Source organism: Platalea leucorodia (genome assembly GCF_965183815.1).
Source record: "Platalea leucorodia genome assembly, chromosome: 3".
In the NCBI taxonomy this organism is placed as follows: Eukaryota; Metazoa; Chordata; class Aves; order Pelecaniformes; family Threskiornithidae; genus Platalea; species Platalea leucorodia.
The window spans coordinates 87,696,083-87,711,590 of NC_138825.1; the positions used below are offsets into that span (position 1 = coordinate 87,696,083).

A 15,508-nucleotide genomic window follows, 5' to 3' on the forward strand; every position below is an offset into this window, starting at 1 on the left:
CTTAATATGCTGGCAAATAATTTCACAAGTTGTTTGTGTGTGTGAAGGCAGTATATTTGAATATCATTATATTCTGATTGTAGCTATGAAGAGAGTTATCTGAGCTTATTTAAATTTTATGAAAGGCCAGACAGCTCCAGAACTGAAAGAATGTTTTACATTTTTTAATTGGAGTGCATATTTTCGTCCTTCGCTAATGCTGATGGCGTGGGACATCGCATTTACCAAAAGCCCTTCTGTCCTAGCTTCTGAGCACTGCCAATACTTGGTGGCCTAATAACAGTTTTCGGGAGAAGTAGACTCCTGAGGACTGAGGTAGAAGGGATGCTGCTTTGCAATGTGTTGCTGACCTTCTGTGCCCTAACTTTCTGTCGTCGCCTGTAGACCCCTCTTCCCTTCTCCCCTTTCCGTGTGCTTATCCACTGCATGGGTCACTCAGTGGCTCCGTTTCAGCTCTCTGTCTTCCTCTCCACCTCTGAGCTCTGTGTCCTGTACTTCATTTTCCTGAAGCAGTTTGATGTTTATTAATGTCCCTGGCCAGATTTGTTCAGCTGATCTCTCCTGAGTGTCCCCAGCTTGGTCCCATGTGTCAGTGAGTACAGCGCTGTCCTTTTCTGTGACCTTAGCGAGGGTGGCTTCTCAGAGCCCTTTGCGTCTTCCTTTGCCGTTTGAATACAGATCAGAAATGGACTTTCAAAAGAGCAAGTCATTGCCTGCAGAGCGGTGGGTCTGTTCTTTCTTTACGGTGAGATCTGAAAATCCCACTAGCTGTATCCTTCAGCTTACGGAGGTGTCTCTGAAGTTTGCGTAGCTCAGGAGAGGAGGGAGGTTTTCTCTCGTGAGTTTTCTCCTTCACCTGATCTGCTTTCCCCAAGCCGATCACAAAGGCAATTCTTCTCTTTCCCTAAAATCTGCCATCCCCTGCCTCCCAGGGGCTCCTTCCACTTGGGTCTTCCTCTCTTAGCTTTCCCTGGTTTCCTCCCGTCTCACCTGGAGACGTCCTATTCCCTGTATGAGGACAGTAGTTACCTGTCCTCTCTCTTCCCAATCCCCTTCACACCAGTCACTTAACCCACATTACCTTCGCTCTCAGCATCTCCTTGCTATCTCACCAAGTCTTTGATTAAAACTTGTTATGGCCACAGTTTGTTGCAGGCAGAGGAGAAGGTAGATGTGCACTCTGTGCAGTTTATGAGAGTTCTCCATGGAGCCTGATGCTTTTGCTGCCTTTCTGTCTCTAATCCTTACTCTTTTAATAAAGTTCACTAATATTTCCTGCAGCAATGAATTCTTGACCTTTTTTGTTCTGCTCTGGCCATTACATGGAAGCTGTTTTCTTGGAGTGGTTATCTCTCTTTTTTTTTTTTTTTTTTCTCCTCCTAATAAATGTGTTTTTCCCCCAGTTTCATCCTCTAGACGTTACATTCTTCTGGGGACCTTTAGCATTTAGCATCCAGTGGAGCCTCGATCTTTTATGTCTTGCTCTGCTCTTTCAAATGACTTCTCTCCCTTCAACTACACGTTGTGTGCTAAGCTGCTGTCTCTTCTAAGTACTTCCAGGAGACTGAGTGTTCAGCCCCCATCACTTTCGCACCTGGCTGGGCTTCTCTGTCTCCATTTAACATTTATGTCAATTCTGCGCAGCAGTAATAAGCACCTGCACCTTTTGGCATTAGAGAATGGCTAGAAAAGAGGCTGGAAATGAAGCAATTTCTGCTGGAATATTAAAATCCAAGATAAACCCTTTTGTGAAAAAGAAAAAGTTTGAGAGTTCAAAATTGACCAGCTTAATGAGTTCTTTTCCATTTTCTTTAAAATGGAAGTACCATAACATTGTATCAAACTTTTCGTATTACCTGTTCATTCTGCTTTATTGGGAAAGGGGTCCCTAAACTGGAGCTGATTTTAAGCAAATACCAGCTCACTCTTGCTACACTGTTTCCCTTTCAGCTGAACCTTTCATACTTTAGCAAGCCTCTTCACCCTCTCGCAAAACTCTATCTTTAAATGAAATTAAGATGTATAAACTGTGAAAGATGTTAAAATCTCACGTTCATACCGTCTTTTTGTTGTTTTAAGAAAGCCACCTCTGCCTTCCCTCCTCCCAAAAGTCGGGCAGACCAGGTAGCTGTAGTTTCCCATTAATGTGACTCTGACGGTCCCCTTGCTGGTTTGTGCCTTCAGTACTTTGTCTTGTCTCCAACCTGGTAGGAAATGTCTGTGTAGGGGGTTGTATTTCACAAGCTGAGGGATTTTGAGTGAACTCAAGAGCTTTGGAGGTTTTTCACAGGCGGATGGGGCAGCTGTCCCTGCTCTTCCCCCTGGGGCTGGGTGGGATGTGGGAGACACATCCTTGGTTCCCTTAATTCAGAGAAATTAAGGGAAACCAGGTGTGCACCCTGATGCTTTTATTTCCTGATGTTTGGCTTTTGATCCAATATGGAACAACTCGAGCGGTTTAGAGACGGGCAGCAGAACGGAGAGGTTGCCAGCGCGCTCACCTGGCTTGCAGGAGAGCAAAGCACGGGTCCTTCGCCTGCACCAAACGGAGCAGGACTTCAACCTCGCTTTTGAACCTCTCTGATCTTAGACACACGCGTATGCCCCGGCTGTCTGAGAGATAAGACACAGCCTCTTTTTCTCTTGTGCCTGCAAGTCACCTGTTCTAAAACTCGTACACGCGTCTCACCAACAAAACTGTGGAGGGAAGAAATAATGTTCTTTCTTTTAAAAACATTGTTGGTCGCTGATTAACTCTCTGTTTTCACCGTTGTTTTGTTTTTGTTGTTCAGATTGTCAGCTGCTGGATGCTGGGTGGTGTCACGTAGGGGCAGTTTGCCCCCAAATTAGAACAATCCGGCCCCTATCCTGCTAGTGTGCAAATGGTATGTTAATTAACATAAATAACCATGTAGCTGTGGTTTCTTGCTAATTAAGGTTCAACTTGCCAAAGATACCATCATGTTACATAAGAACAAAATTTGGTTCAGTACTTGCATGCCCTAGTTTACCCCATAGCTGATGGTGTGTTGCTGTAACTAGAAGATAGCGTCCCTCATTTGCACCTCTCCTAGTGTCTGTGCCCCTTCCCGATTCCTCACACAGAGAAAATTCACTGAAGTGAATGCAAGTTTTCCTGAATTAGGAGTGACAGTGTATTTGCCATTTATAGCCTAGGAGTCACAGTGTTGGAGATGGAGTAGTAAAACAGTAAATAGGATAGGTGTAACATTGCTTTCACGTTCTTGTCAACATGGGTTTTTTTTCTTGCTCGGTGTTACTGAGTCTTAGAGTGCCATTTCTCAGGCTGCACATTTCTTTCTCCAAGGCTGAGAAACCTTGTGCTGTCCTCGAAGCAGTATTGTTCATCGCCATATGGGATAAGGTAATTATTAGCCATATAAATTTTCATTTTATAGGACAGTTCTAATTCCTGGAGGCCAACAGTTACTATGGTAGATCTCATTTCTCTCACACTTTTTCAGCTGACTACACATGAGTATAAATTATTGCTGTTTCTCCTGTGGTAGTACTTTGTGGACCCAGTTTGGTAGGACTCCCAGTGTACTGGGCGCTGTGCAAACTTATTGGAAGATACAGCCCCCTGAAGGCCTTACAAGCCTTACAAGCTGTGTAAGCAAGGAGAATGCATTTACATATTTTTGTGCATTCAAAAACTATGTTTCAATTATACCTACTTGTCCTCTAGCCTGTTCTTAATTAGCTGTGGGCATCATAGAACAAATGTATAGACACGGAGATGAAAATATTTTCTAAAATAGAAGCTAGAAAGGTTTGATATTTGGATTTCCCTTTCTTGTTTTGATTCCTTTTCTTGCCATGTCAACATTTTTGCAGTTATCAGTAGCATCATTGTATTGCTCATAATTACTTTCTGAGGAAGAATGCAAATATTCACTGTTTCTATTCAGGCTATTAAAATTGCTCTATCAATCATCCTGGTTTGAAAATTATAATAAATTCAGCCCTTTTTTTAGATAACGATAAAAACTTTCCAGCCCTCCCTCTCCACCAGAACAGCAGGAGAAGATAGGTAATAGCATTTTAATGAAGTCATGTTCTTGTTCCCCAAGTGAACTGGTCCTGCGGACCAGCGAGAAGTCCAGGGGAGGTATAATTCTCCCTGTCGTCCGAGATGAGTTACCAGCCTTTTACGTATTACATATTTTATATTTTATCTAAGGGGTCTTTATATTTTGATAGCATCCAAGTTTCATTTAAGGCGATATGTAACCACACAAGTGGAGGGCAGTAGTAAGACGGGCCCTCTCAACTCTTCGCTAATTCTTTCGCTTTGAGGGCAAAGCCTTACGAAGTTGTGTCTTCAACCTTCAGCTGACGTTTAGCACCTTGTATGTTTGAACCCCGGTAAAGCAGGCTGGAAAAAAAGGGCTAGAGGAAGTTAAATCCAGGTCTCCGCAGACAGCACAGCGGTGTGTTTGTAAAAGCCACTCCATCTAGCGGCAGTCACTTTGCACAGCTGGTCTGGCAGGGCCCATCAACAGCCACCGGCTTATGGGAGAAAAGTCTAAAATGGTGTTCAGCTATGGGTTTTCTGGTTTTGGTCTTCAAGATAAAAGATGCTCGAAATTTGTAATTCGTTACTTACTGTGAATTGCTGCATGCAGTCATAGAAATACACCAAAAATTTTGAGTGCCGGCATCAGCACAGGCTCTTCCTCATCTTTAATCAATGTTTCAGTTCTTTTTAAAGCCACTTTAAAATGAGTGAGGTAGTGGAGCTCATTTAAGGAAGGGATGAGGCTGAGAGCTTTGGAGACTCAGAGGCTCTGTTGGAAGAGCAGCTTTTGGCAGGGCAGGGAGGCTCTCCCTCGCTGCCACCCTGCCCGCGCGGGGACCTCGCTGCGACACACGGCCGTCACCCCAGCCCCGTCCAGAGAGGAGGGATCTGTGCAGGGGACCCTTGTCCGCTAGGGAGGCTGCCAGAAGGCTCCCAGAGTATTTCATCTAGAGATGTTAATGGGTCTCGGGAGATATGGGTTTGGGTCGCGTTGATGCCAGCTGCCAAGAGCACGTGGGGTGCGGTGTCCCGTTGTTGTGGGCAGAGCCTCCTCGCCGCTCCAGGTTCAGACAGGAGAGCTCAGAGCCAAAATTTGTGTGACACTGGCACATCCACCTACCAAACAAAAAGACCAGGAAAAGAAAAAAGACCAAAAGACCAAAAAAGACCACTGCTCCCGCCATCAGCTTTTCAGTCTATTTCAAATCGTGCAACCCCTCAGACTGTGACCTGGGCGCTCCTGAGAACCTCAGTGCCAAAGGTCCGGTCTTGTTTTCGCTAGGCAACCATGGAAAACCTCGCTGATCACTTCAGCGCATCTCAGTATTGTAGCTTATAGTGGGGCAAGCTAGTATCTAAATTAAAATAAACAAAATTCCAGTAAAGTGCAATTCCAGATCAGGCGAATGGCTGTTTTACTGCAACTTTAATAAAAATCAACTGTTACTTGAATAGGTGCATGCACACATACTGCTAGAAATTTCCAATTATGATATTCCCAGCAGCAAACAAAAACAAAATTAATGTCAGCTGCATCCCCCAAAGCCTAAACTACACCACTAATGAACTCCCAAGTACTCTCAAAGAAAACTCTCTTTGCAGAGACAATAAGGTGGAAATTACTGTAATAATCTCAATGTAAAAATACAGAGGGAAAAAAAATCATTGACATTCAGAGTAAGACTTGCCTCTCCTGATCCCATTAACTGCGTTGTTAGCATAGCATATGCATGCATAGTGATATTGTCACATAACTCACTGCCACCTTCAAAAGAGCACGCAGGAATCCGTGTTCTTTCATTTGTATTTCAAACAAAGGTAGGGGTTGCACGGCGGCTTGCACCTTGTTCTGAAGAAGTCTGTACTTAACATGACTCCAGCAGGGACCAGCTACCTCGTAACAATTTGTTTGTCTGTCTAGCAGAAGTGCTCAGTTGCATACAATTTTTGAAGCTTTACTCAAACATAATCTTCTCGACATGGGGCTGTGGCTTTAATCATTAAAATGGTTGTCTCTTTTCTGTCAGAAATAAGCTGGAATAACAGAATACCACAGCCATCTTTACATGTTTATAGAACTACTTGATTTATTTAATATTTTTTGGGTAGTTTTCAAATGAATAACACATTCTTCACTTCTGGTTTTAAACTGGTGTTGTAATGCCAAGTTTAAAGTTGACGGACTTCACCCAAAGTTGTCAGTTGTCAGGGGGTCATCTTTGCAACATGTATCATCTGGAAATTCTACTAGGAACAGCTGTAAAGCACCTTCTGGATGAAAAGTACGTTACATATTAGATTATTGCTGTTCATTTTTAATGTGTGCATCAGTGACGTTTCCCTCCTTCACTGCTCAAACCCTCAAAATTAAATTCCTTAATATTGTCTGTCTGTCTAATAATTATGTTGTTATTTGCTGCGCAGCGATGCCTGCAGAAGCTGACACAGCAAGTGCCTGTGTTGTGTGTTAGACTACCCTGGTAAGGGTTGTTAATACTCATCCTTGTTTGCAGCACTGGAACTGCAGTGTCTTCTGGAGGTCTAGGTTCCTATATTTCCTCTAACACTCAGTGTCCAGGCCTGCTGAATCAAATGGAAAACTTTAATGAACTATGGAAAAGGTCTTGAGTGTTCAGATGCCATGTGTAAGTGCAGTATAAATATCTCATCAGCCAAATGATCTCTGCTTCTTTTGGAATTGGTCATGATTTCTTCGATTTTTAAGTATTGGTTTTGTAGAGATGAATAGTTTTCTTCTTTCTTTTAGTTTTCATGGGAAAACTGAGCTGTGGTACCTACTGTGCAAGTCTCCTCTTTAGGAGTTGAGGTGATCATTACTCTGCGTTTTGGCAGATAATCTCTTGTGGCCTTTCTGGCCTTTATTGTCAGTTGTGTAAAGTGAACAGGTTAAGTCAGTACTAGCCTATGTACGGCATCTGGGATTTCTTGGGTGTCACAAACAATTTCCTCCATTCTAAAAGCACGAAAAAGCTTGGTTTTGCTCCTGTTCCTGATGTAGTCATCGAGGTGTCCCGTAGCAGATGCAGAATAGCTGTAGCACACCAAAGCAATGATTCTGGCTCTTATTTACATTCAGACCACTCTCAGCTGCTCTGGCAGTGGAAGGGGGCCCTAAAGCAGATGTTCAATGCGTATTCAAGGCATGTTATATGGGCAAAGTTACATAAAGGAGCACAGCATAAGAAGAGCTGTATCTTACATGTTGATGCATGTAGGATGCCCAGATGCTGATGAGGGTGCTCTCCCAAGGGTACCCTGACCAGGAGTTACACCCTGCAGTCAATCACCATCCATGAGCAAAGGCCAGGCATGACGGGACTCAGAGACCACTGGCTACCTGGGAACCTTCTGCTGGGCTCCTCGTTTCTGAGGGGACAGAATGTTTTTGAGGGTGTCCCCAATGGGACGAGTTACATTTCCATGCTTCTCGCAGGAGCAGTGGCTCCTGGTCCCTTTTGCTTGGAGTTTTGGCCAGGGCTGCACTCTGACCCAAACTTGGTGCCATGTTTTTCTAGGCAAGAGTGAACTGCCCTGATTGAAGCTTCTGATCCACGCAGAATGGATCACCGATGGACTCACTGACTTAGCAGTGCTGGTCACCCTTCCTGGAACTGTGGACAGGGCTGGGTAACAACCCACCTCTCCCATAGAGTCCGAACATCCCAGTTGCTTTGGTATGCTTAGCAGAAGGAAGGAATAGAGTAATGAAGCTGTATCCACATCCCTATATTTGTAGATGAAACACCTTGCTAATAAATTTGCAGTAACAAATTTAGGATGTTAGCAGACCTCACGTTGCTGTAACAGGGTAATGTGAATATACAGGCATACTGGGTGAACTGTGAAACTTAGAGTGCATGGCTCTTCCCCTGTTCCCTCTCTGTTGTCAGGTTTTCAAAACCCTCAGTGCCTTTTGAAAGAAAAGCAATGAAGGCAATGATTCAGTTTAATGCTGCTCCTGCAGTGGCACTTGGTATTATCCAAATGAAGCAAGCCCAAGGAATATTGGTCTGTGAGGTACTTTGCAATCAGAAGCCAAGTTCAGATCTAGAGAAGAATATCTTTCTGGTGGAGTGGCTCAGAAGGTTTTGATGAGAAATGAAAATTACTTTCCTGTGGAATACTCAGTTCCCTGCGCCTCCAGTTTTTGCGTCACTTCTCAGTGTAATGCAGTTTTAGTGAAATCCGGGTGATTTCTTTCTAAGTGCTCGACTCACCCTGCCACTGAATACAAGAGAAAGGTTGATTTTGTTTGACGCAGTTCAACTAAGTTGTTTGTGGAGTTTGTCTCCCTGTGTATCTTAATGAAGTCTGATCTTTTCCCCTTCTAGGATTTCCTCCGATGCATTTTTCCCTCCCCCAAGTCTCTCTGAAACCAACAAGACTGGGGTTATGAAGTCAATCCTAGATGGCCTCGCAGATACAACTTTCCGAACAATCACAACAGATCTCCTTTACGTGGGCTCCAACGATATCCAGTACGAAGACATGAAAGGCGACATGGCATCCAAGCTGGGATACTACCCCCAGAAGTTTCCTCTCTCCTCCTTCAGGGGTGATCCTTTCCAAGAAAAAATGACTGCGGGAGATGATCCCCTGTTGAGCATTATTCCCTCGGATCAGGTCAACATCACAGAGTTTTACAACAAGTCCCTGTCGACGTTTAAGGATAATGAGGAGAACATACAGTGTGGGGAGAACTTCATGGATATGGAGTGCTTTATGATCCTGAACCCCAGCCAGCAGCTGGCCATCGCCGTGCTGTCGCTCACCCTGGGCACCTTCACGGTCCTAGAGAACCTCCTCGTCTTGTGCGTCATCCTCCACTCCCGAAGCCTCCGGTGTAGACCCTCCTACCATTTCATTGGCAGCCTGGCTGTGGCCGACCTCCTGGGCAGCGTGATTTTTGTCTACAGTTTTGTGGATTTCCATGTTTTCCACCGGAAGGACAGCCCCAACGTCTTCTTGTTCAAACTGGGTGGAGTTACAGCCTCCTTCACCGCCTCCGTAGGTAGCCTTTTCCTCACGGCAATAGACCGGTACATATCTATACACAGGCCACTAGCTTACAAAAGGATTGTTACCCGACCAAAGGCTGTCGTAGCGTTTTGTGTGATGTGGACCATCGCTATTGTAATAGCCGTTCTTCCTCTGCTCGGCTGGAACTGCAAAAAGCTCAACTCCGTTTGTTCGGACATATTCCCTCTCATTGACGAGACGTACCTGATGTTCTGGATCGGGGTCACCAGCGTCCTCTTGCTGTTCATTGTCTATGCCTACATGTACATACTGTGGAAGGCTCACAGCCACGCTGTTCGCATGATTCAGCGGGGCACGCAGAAAAGCATAATCATTCAGTCTACGGAGGATGGTAAGGTACAGATCACTAGGCCTGATCAAACTCGTATGGACATCAGGTTAGCCAAAACCTTGGTCCTTATCCTAGTTGTTTTAATCATATGCTGGGGCCCTCTCCTCGCCATCATGGTATACGATGTCTTTGGGAAAATGAACAAGCTCATCAAGACTGTCTTTGCCTTCTGTAGCATGCTCTGTTTGCTGAATTCAACAGTGAATCCCATCATCTACGCTCTGAGGAGCAAGGACTTGCGACACGCCTTCCGCAGCATGTTCCCCACCTGCGAAGGAACCGCGCAGCCCCTCGACAACAGCATGGAGTCTGACTGCCAGCACAAACACGCCAACAACACGGGGAACGTGCACAGGGCTGCCGAGAGCTGCATTAAGAGCACAGTTAAGATTGCCAAAGTTACCATGTCTGTCTCCACAGACACGACTGCTGAAGCATTGTAAGTCAGAGACTTCTCAGCATTGTGAGAAAAGGAGTTAGTTTAAAAAAAAAAAAAAAAACCAACAACAACAGAGAAAACCAAACCCGTGGCTTAACGTGTTTGTACCCTCCTGTAATATTTTTTTGGTTTGTCATTGTAAGCTCAGCGATGATTGTGTTAAGAGCATTACCATCAGCCAGTTCTTCAGGTTTTACAATTAGGGATTCAAGCTAAATTTTCAAAAGTTCTTTTCTCAAAAGGTGTTTACTGAATAATAGTAAGTTTCCTGAAAGAGCACAGAGAAAATACCAGGTTAGCAACAGTTTCTTTTGGGGGTGTGAAGAAAAATTGTGAAACCTAATTGAAAACTAATGCATCCTGAACCAATACCATCAAATAAGAAAAAAAGCCTTGTAATCATGCTGTTCATTTCAATGTGAAGTGTATTTCATGTCTGTAAGTAATAGGAGTTTTTGATTTTTTCCAAAAGCGGCAGTGCTGAGTTTTAGAGGTTTTGTAAAACGTGTCGTGTCCCGTGAATTGTATGCTGTTTTATTATGTGTTATTGATATTTGTCTGATTAAACAAAGTGATAAGGTAGACTTCCGTGGAAATAATGTGAAACGTGATATGTAAACCCCATTGAAAACACTTAATGTATTTGAAGAATTCCTATGAGCTATTTTGGAAATTTTACACTTTTAGTGGTCTTCTGTGGACTTAGAGGAGAGGCTTTGTGTTCTTCTACTAAAATTATTTCCCCACTACCTTTTACTTTCACATGCATACGAGAGTAACAGCAACAAAGGAATAGAGGAGGAGTGTAAGAGAGGAATGCACTGGTTCAGACTTTTAAATACCACTGCGTTTATACAGAAGGACGTTTATGGTTGTACAGACTGTCGCCCTGCTCTCGGGCGTTGCGTGAATACGAACACTGAAAGGCGAAGGTCCCGGATATTGGCTCCTTTAACGGGCAACTGGTTTTAAGCCACGTGCTGGTGCTGGACTACTGAAGACAGCATGTGTCAGACTCAGTGTGCGATGTTATCACTGTGCAGTCGATGTATACTTGAAGTGTGTCGCATTCCTGTATCCCAGGTCTAAGCAGATTCAGAGCCTGAGATGCCAAACTCCCATCTTCACTAAAAGAGGAGGAAATACTGTCAGACTTAGACATTTTCTTATTGTGTGAGCGTGTATATAAATAAATATCTATGTGTGTGTACGTGTGTGTGCGTGTGTGTGTGTGTAAGTATACTAATCAGTGTGAGTCATGGTAGCATAACTAAGGTCACTATGACCAAATGTAAACTGTATTTCTTGTTGCACGCTTTGCACACGAATTCTGTTTCTAAAATTGAGTTCTTCCAATTGATTACTGATGAAAGTACCGTATTAAGAACATCCCCATCCGCTCTGAGAGGGGTATCCATGTGCTAGAGAAAGCAACCTTTCAGTTGTATTTGAGAATAAGGGGAAACAAGAGGCAGAGCATGGCATGAGCCCGCACTGACAACTGCAGTGGTTCTCGATAGTGATCCTGAAAACTGAGAAAGCCAGAAATAAATTATATTTTGTTTTAAGACCCTCAGTATTCAAATCTGAGTGCTTGGAATGATGTGAGTCTCACTGTGAAATCAGGATACAGATGACAAGGTTTGGCGCCATCAGCTTTGAGGAAGGAGGTTATTGAAGGAAAATCGCGCCTCTGTTGCCTGGTGGGATTGCTTCTGTAGCCTGGGATTTACACAGGGAGCATGTTACCGGCTAGTCTTTGAGGCACAGATATTCTGTAATTCTGTTCTGAATCAGAAGGTATGGGGTCCTGTGCTGCCTTGCTTTTTTCGACTGTTTCCTCACCCTTCTTCTGGCTGATTTCTGCCAAAATAGCTGCCAAGGCGGCTTAGCCCGCCAGCTGCCTGAAGCTTGCCGCAAGAGGGGAGACTCCCTCCGTGGCACCAGGTGAGCGGAGCCAAATCCGTGCTGCCCTGCCGCCCGTCCTTGGGGTGATGTAGGGAAAGAGCAGGGCGGCAGCGCTGGGGTCTCTGCCCGCCATGGTGTCCCCATGGTGTTTCTGATAGCTCAGCGTGGGCCAGAGCAGCCGGTAGCGCAAGCGGCCCAGCCGATTTCAGCCCGTGGCTCTGCGGGGGCAGAAGTGGCTCCAAGTTCAGGTTCGGTGAGGGGCGGCACGTTTTAAAGATCTCATCAGGTGAGGTGCTGAGCAGCAGCTGGAAGCCACGGGGGAACTTTCCTCCTCCACCCCCCTCCCCTGCCGCTTGCCTGGGTGGTAGGACAGGGCACCACGCTCTGGAGGGGGCCGCCGCAATCGGCCGAAACGAGCGGATTGCAGAGGATTCCCGGAGGACATGCAAGTCCTCCTTCTGAAAGATCTTTCTCATATCTAGGGGTAGTCCATCCTAAAGCAGTCCTCTTGGAGGAGGCGGGGGGAAAGGCCATTTGAAATGTAAAGGTATTTTAAGAGCCATTTTTGAAACTGTCTTCTTGTGAATTAAATGCAAACTTCGTGGACTTAAATTGTGCATTCAAGTTCTAAATTTTACATGATAAATCATGGGACAATGGGGCTGTCTTGGCACTTAACTTGGTGCTTACTGATATAATAAGAAATAGCATCCTGTGAAATGTTACTGTCTATCATCAGTATCTTCATTTGCATAATGAGTTTTTCTAAAGCTCTGGGAACTGTGTCGGTTCACTTAGAACCATTTATTAAAGAGGTGGCAACAATTTCCCTACACGTTGCGCACTAAGTAGAACTACTCTTTCATTAGAAAAATCTGCTGCCGTTCCAAGATAAGCTGTACTTAAACTTCAGCTTTAGGTATTCCTAATTTGCAGTTGCCTACCTTCACTTAGTGATAGCACAGCCAAATGATACTGTGTTCCACGGCCACCCACGCCGTCATCATCAACCAACCAACACTAGCTGCAGTTTCGTATACGTACCAACTCCAAGTGTCACGTATCTACCGAGAAGATCATCTGTGTCACATGCGTGCAGAGTTAGGTTCTCAACAGTCTAATTGTATATTTGTATAATATAATCTCCTCGATGCTGTGCAATCACTATCCACATCTTCTTGCACTGGCCTTTTGATGAAAATTTTAGTGTGTCTATTGTGAGATAGACAGCGCATTTTACCTGCTGTTATTGGGCTGAATGTATGTAAATAAGTGAAAAAAAATAAAAAAAAGTCATCTGTACAAGCAGTGGCCTAAAAAGTCTGTAATTGTAGACTAGGACAATTGTTGAAGTTGCTGTGACATCTCAAATACTACCTTTGAATAAACTGTTTACAGGGTCTCTTGGGATGCTGTTTCATAGTGAAAGGAAAGTCTTTCCTTGTGATAATATGAGGTAAAGAAATTGGATTACCTGAGCTTTTTATTTCCAGTGTTTCAAAGTGGAGAACATAACTCTTTATTGTCTGTAAATCTAACATTATTACTTCCTCTTAGAAGAATATTGTATCATTAGATGTTTGTTTGAGCTGGTAACATCCTTGCAACTGCTGCAATATTTTTCATTAGCAACCTGTATAATAGTTTGTACACAAGTACTGTTCAGATTGTCATGAAAAGTAGCTTTGACCATTTACCTACCAGTAGCAGAATAGTATTTCTGTAAGATTTCCAGTGTATTCCTACCATATCATATTTTATTTCTATAATGTAATTAAACTGTTATTTATTCAAGGAGAAAAAGTATTCCTCTACTTTTTTTGTTTTCCAAATTTTGAGATAACTGAGGAAGCCACGTGATGATGCTGCCTCATCCCACAATCTGGTGCTCTACGTTTTGTTTATAAGTTTGTCTGTCAGATTCTGAAACAACTGCTTAAACAACTTGACAACAGGTTGTCAAGCTTTGTGGGTTTTAATTGTACATTGATATGTTTGAAGGAGGAGGTAGATTATATATTTTATATTTGTGTATTCAGTACTATGGAGACAAGAGAGAAATGACATAGTTAAAACTGAATCTCCTGTTTCATTATGTAGGCAATTTCCCCTTTCCTCTGTATTAGCCAAAATGCAATAAATCTCTTTTGCCTTCCTCAGATGCATATGTTTGCACAGAGATGTCACATTAAGACAAACCCATATACTTCAGAACAACAAAACACAAAAGAGCAGAAGAAAGGAATACAAACTAAACCAGCGCTGCCAACAGCAACGATGACCTAAATTAGTTATTGGTGGTTGTAAATGTAGTCAAAGACTTGAGACAAACAAAAAGTTAGTCTAGTTTTGGCCAGTGCTCGTGGGGACAGAGTTGGGCGGGGGGGCGATGGAGCGGTCCAACAGGGATGCACAGAAGCTGTGCAGGGAGAGCAGGCTCAGCCGTGCCACTGCCTACGGGGCACACTAAAGTGCCCCGCTGCTGCTCATCCACAACTGAAAGGAAGGGTTGAAAAACCATTTATAATCTCTTTGTGGTCCCCCACGCCCCATCCGAAGCCCACTAAATGCTGTAGAAAGGTCCCTGGCCATTTCAAGGGATCAGTTTTTCATATGACTTAATCTCAGATTCATGTTACTTGGGCAATTTTCCTTCTCCACATTTGTGGTTTGAAAACAGTGCGGGTCCTTAGGGGATGAAGTGAGCCTGTCCTGGGGCCCTGGATCATGGCTGTGCCACAGTATTTTTATTTTTAAAAATTAGATCACTGATGAATTGAGAAAGTCTTGGCAAAACAAAAGCAACTAGAAATGACAGATTAGCTCTTAATCTTTAGCTGCGTACTACATTTAAATGAAGAAGTCTGAATATTTCTGCTGAAAGCTGTCACTTCCAAAGCAGCCAGGAGACAATTCCCACTGTATTCACATGTTCACTAGAAAATAAGGGCTATACTGCCACAAACTGACAGTTCCTCTTGATGGTAACACCTAAGTCTATTCTAAACAACACAAGAAGAAATAATGACAACTTTCCAAGCAACTGCTTTCCCACACTATACCAGCTCAGGAAGCGTGCGGGCAAATACACTGTCATCGTTTCAGTCTTTCACATTAGCATCCATTATTATTTCCGCTCTTCTGACAGTTGTTTTAAGAAGTCACAATATCATCACGCACACACATCATCAATAAAATATGTGCATTTTGTTGTTTTGGTTTTTTTTTAAAAATATGTTTTGTCTTCAGTGAAAGTCCAGCTTTGGCTTGATTTAAAAATTAAATCATAATGTCTGTGAACAGATTGTAAAAGAAGAGGAAAAAAAAACCATTTTGCCTGTGTTTAAGAAAGCATAGGGCAGGGGGTTTTATTTGACAGTTTAGAATACACGTCTTCCTCTGTTCTGCCTTTGTCCATTGGTCTTTTTAGGTAATGGATATAAAGAATATCAACAGAGTTTTCTTTAAATAGCAGCACAATGTATGAGGCACATGATTGCCTTTAACAGGGCTCCTTAATATGAACAGCTATCTAATACTAATCTTTAAAATTCAGTTAACAGAAAGAGTGATAATAAGCCCAAGTAATCTTAATGACTAGGTATGACATGCCTGGTATTGCTTTCCAATAAATCATCTTTGGTATTCAGAGCAGCGCTCAGTTTAATGTTAAAGCATATTAAGGTATGGAATCCTGTCTCAATAAAGTCACTAAGAATTTTTTATT

At 43.4% G+C, this 15,508-nt stretch overlaps 1 protein-coding gene across 1 annotated transcript; it reads left to right on the forward strand.

The window, feature by feature from the left end:
* Nucleotides 1–2,796: 2,796 nt before the first annotated feature.
* On the forward strand, nt 2,797–9,877 carry CNR1 (cannabinoid receptor 1; the record flags this gene model as incomplete). The annotated part of the gene is made up of 3 exons (XM_082305454.1): nt 2,797–2,885; nt 3,329–3,385; nt 8,395–9,877. The coding sequence occupies exon 3, from the start codon at nt 8,456–8,458 to the stop codon at nt 9,875–9,877; it is 1,422 nt and encodes a 473-aa protein (XP_082161580.1). The 5' UTR covers nt 2,797–2,885; nt 3,329–3,385; nt 8,395–8,455.
* Nucleotides 9,878–15,508: the final 5,631 nt, after the last annotated feature.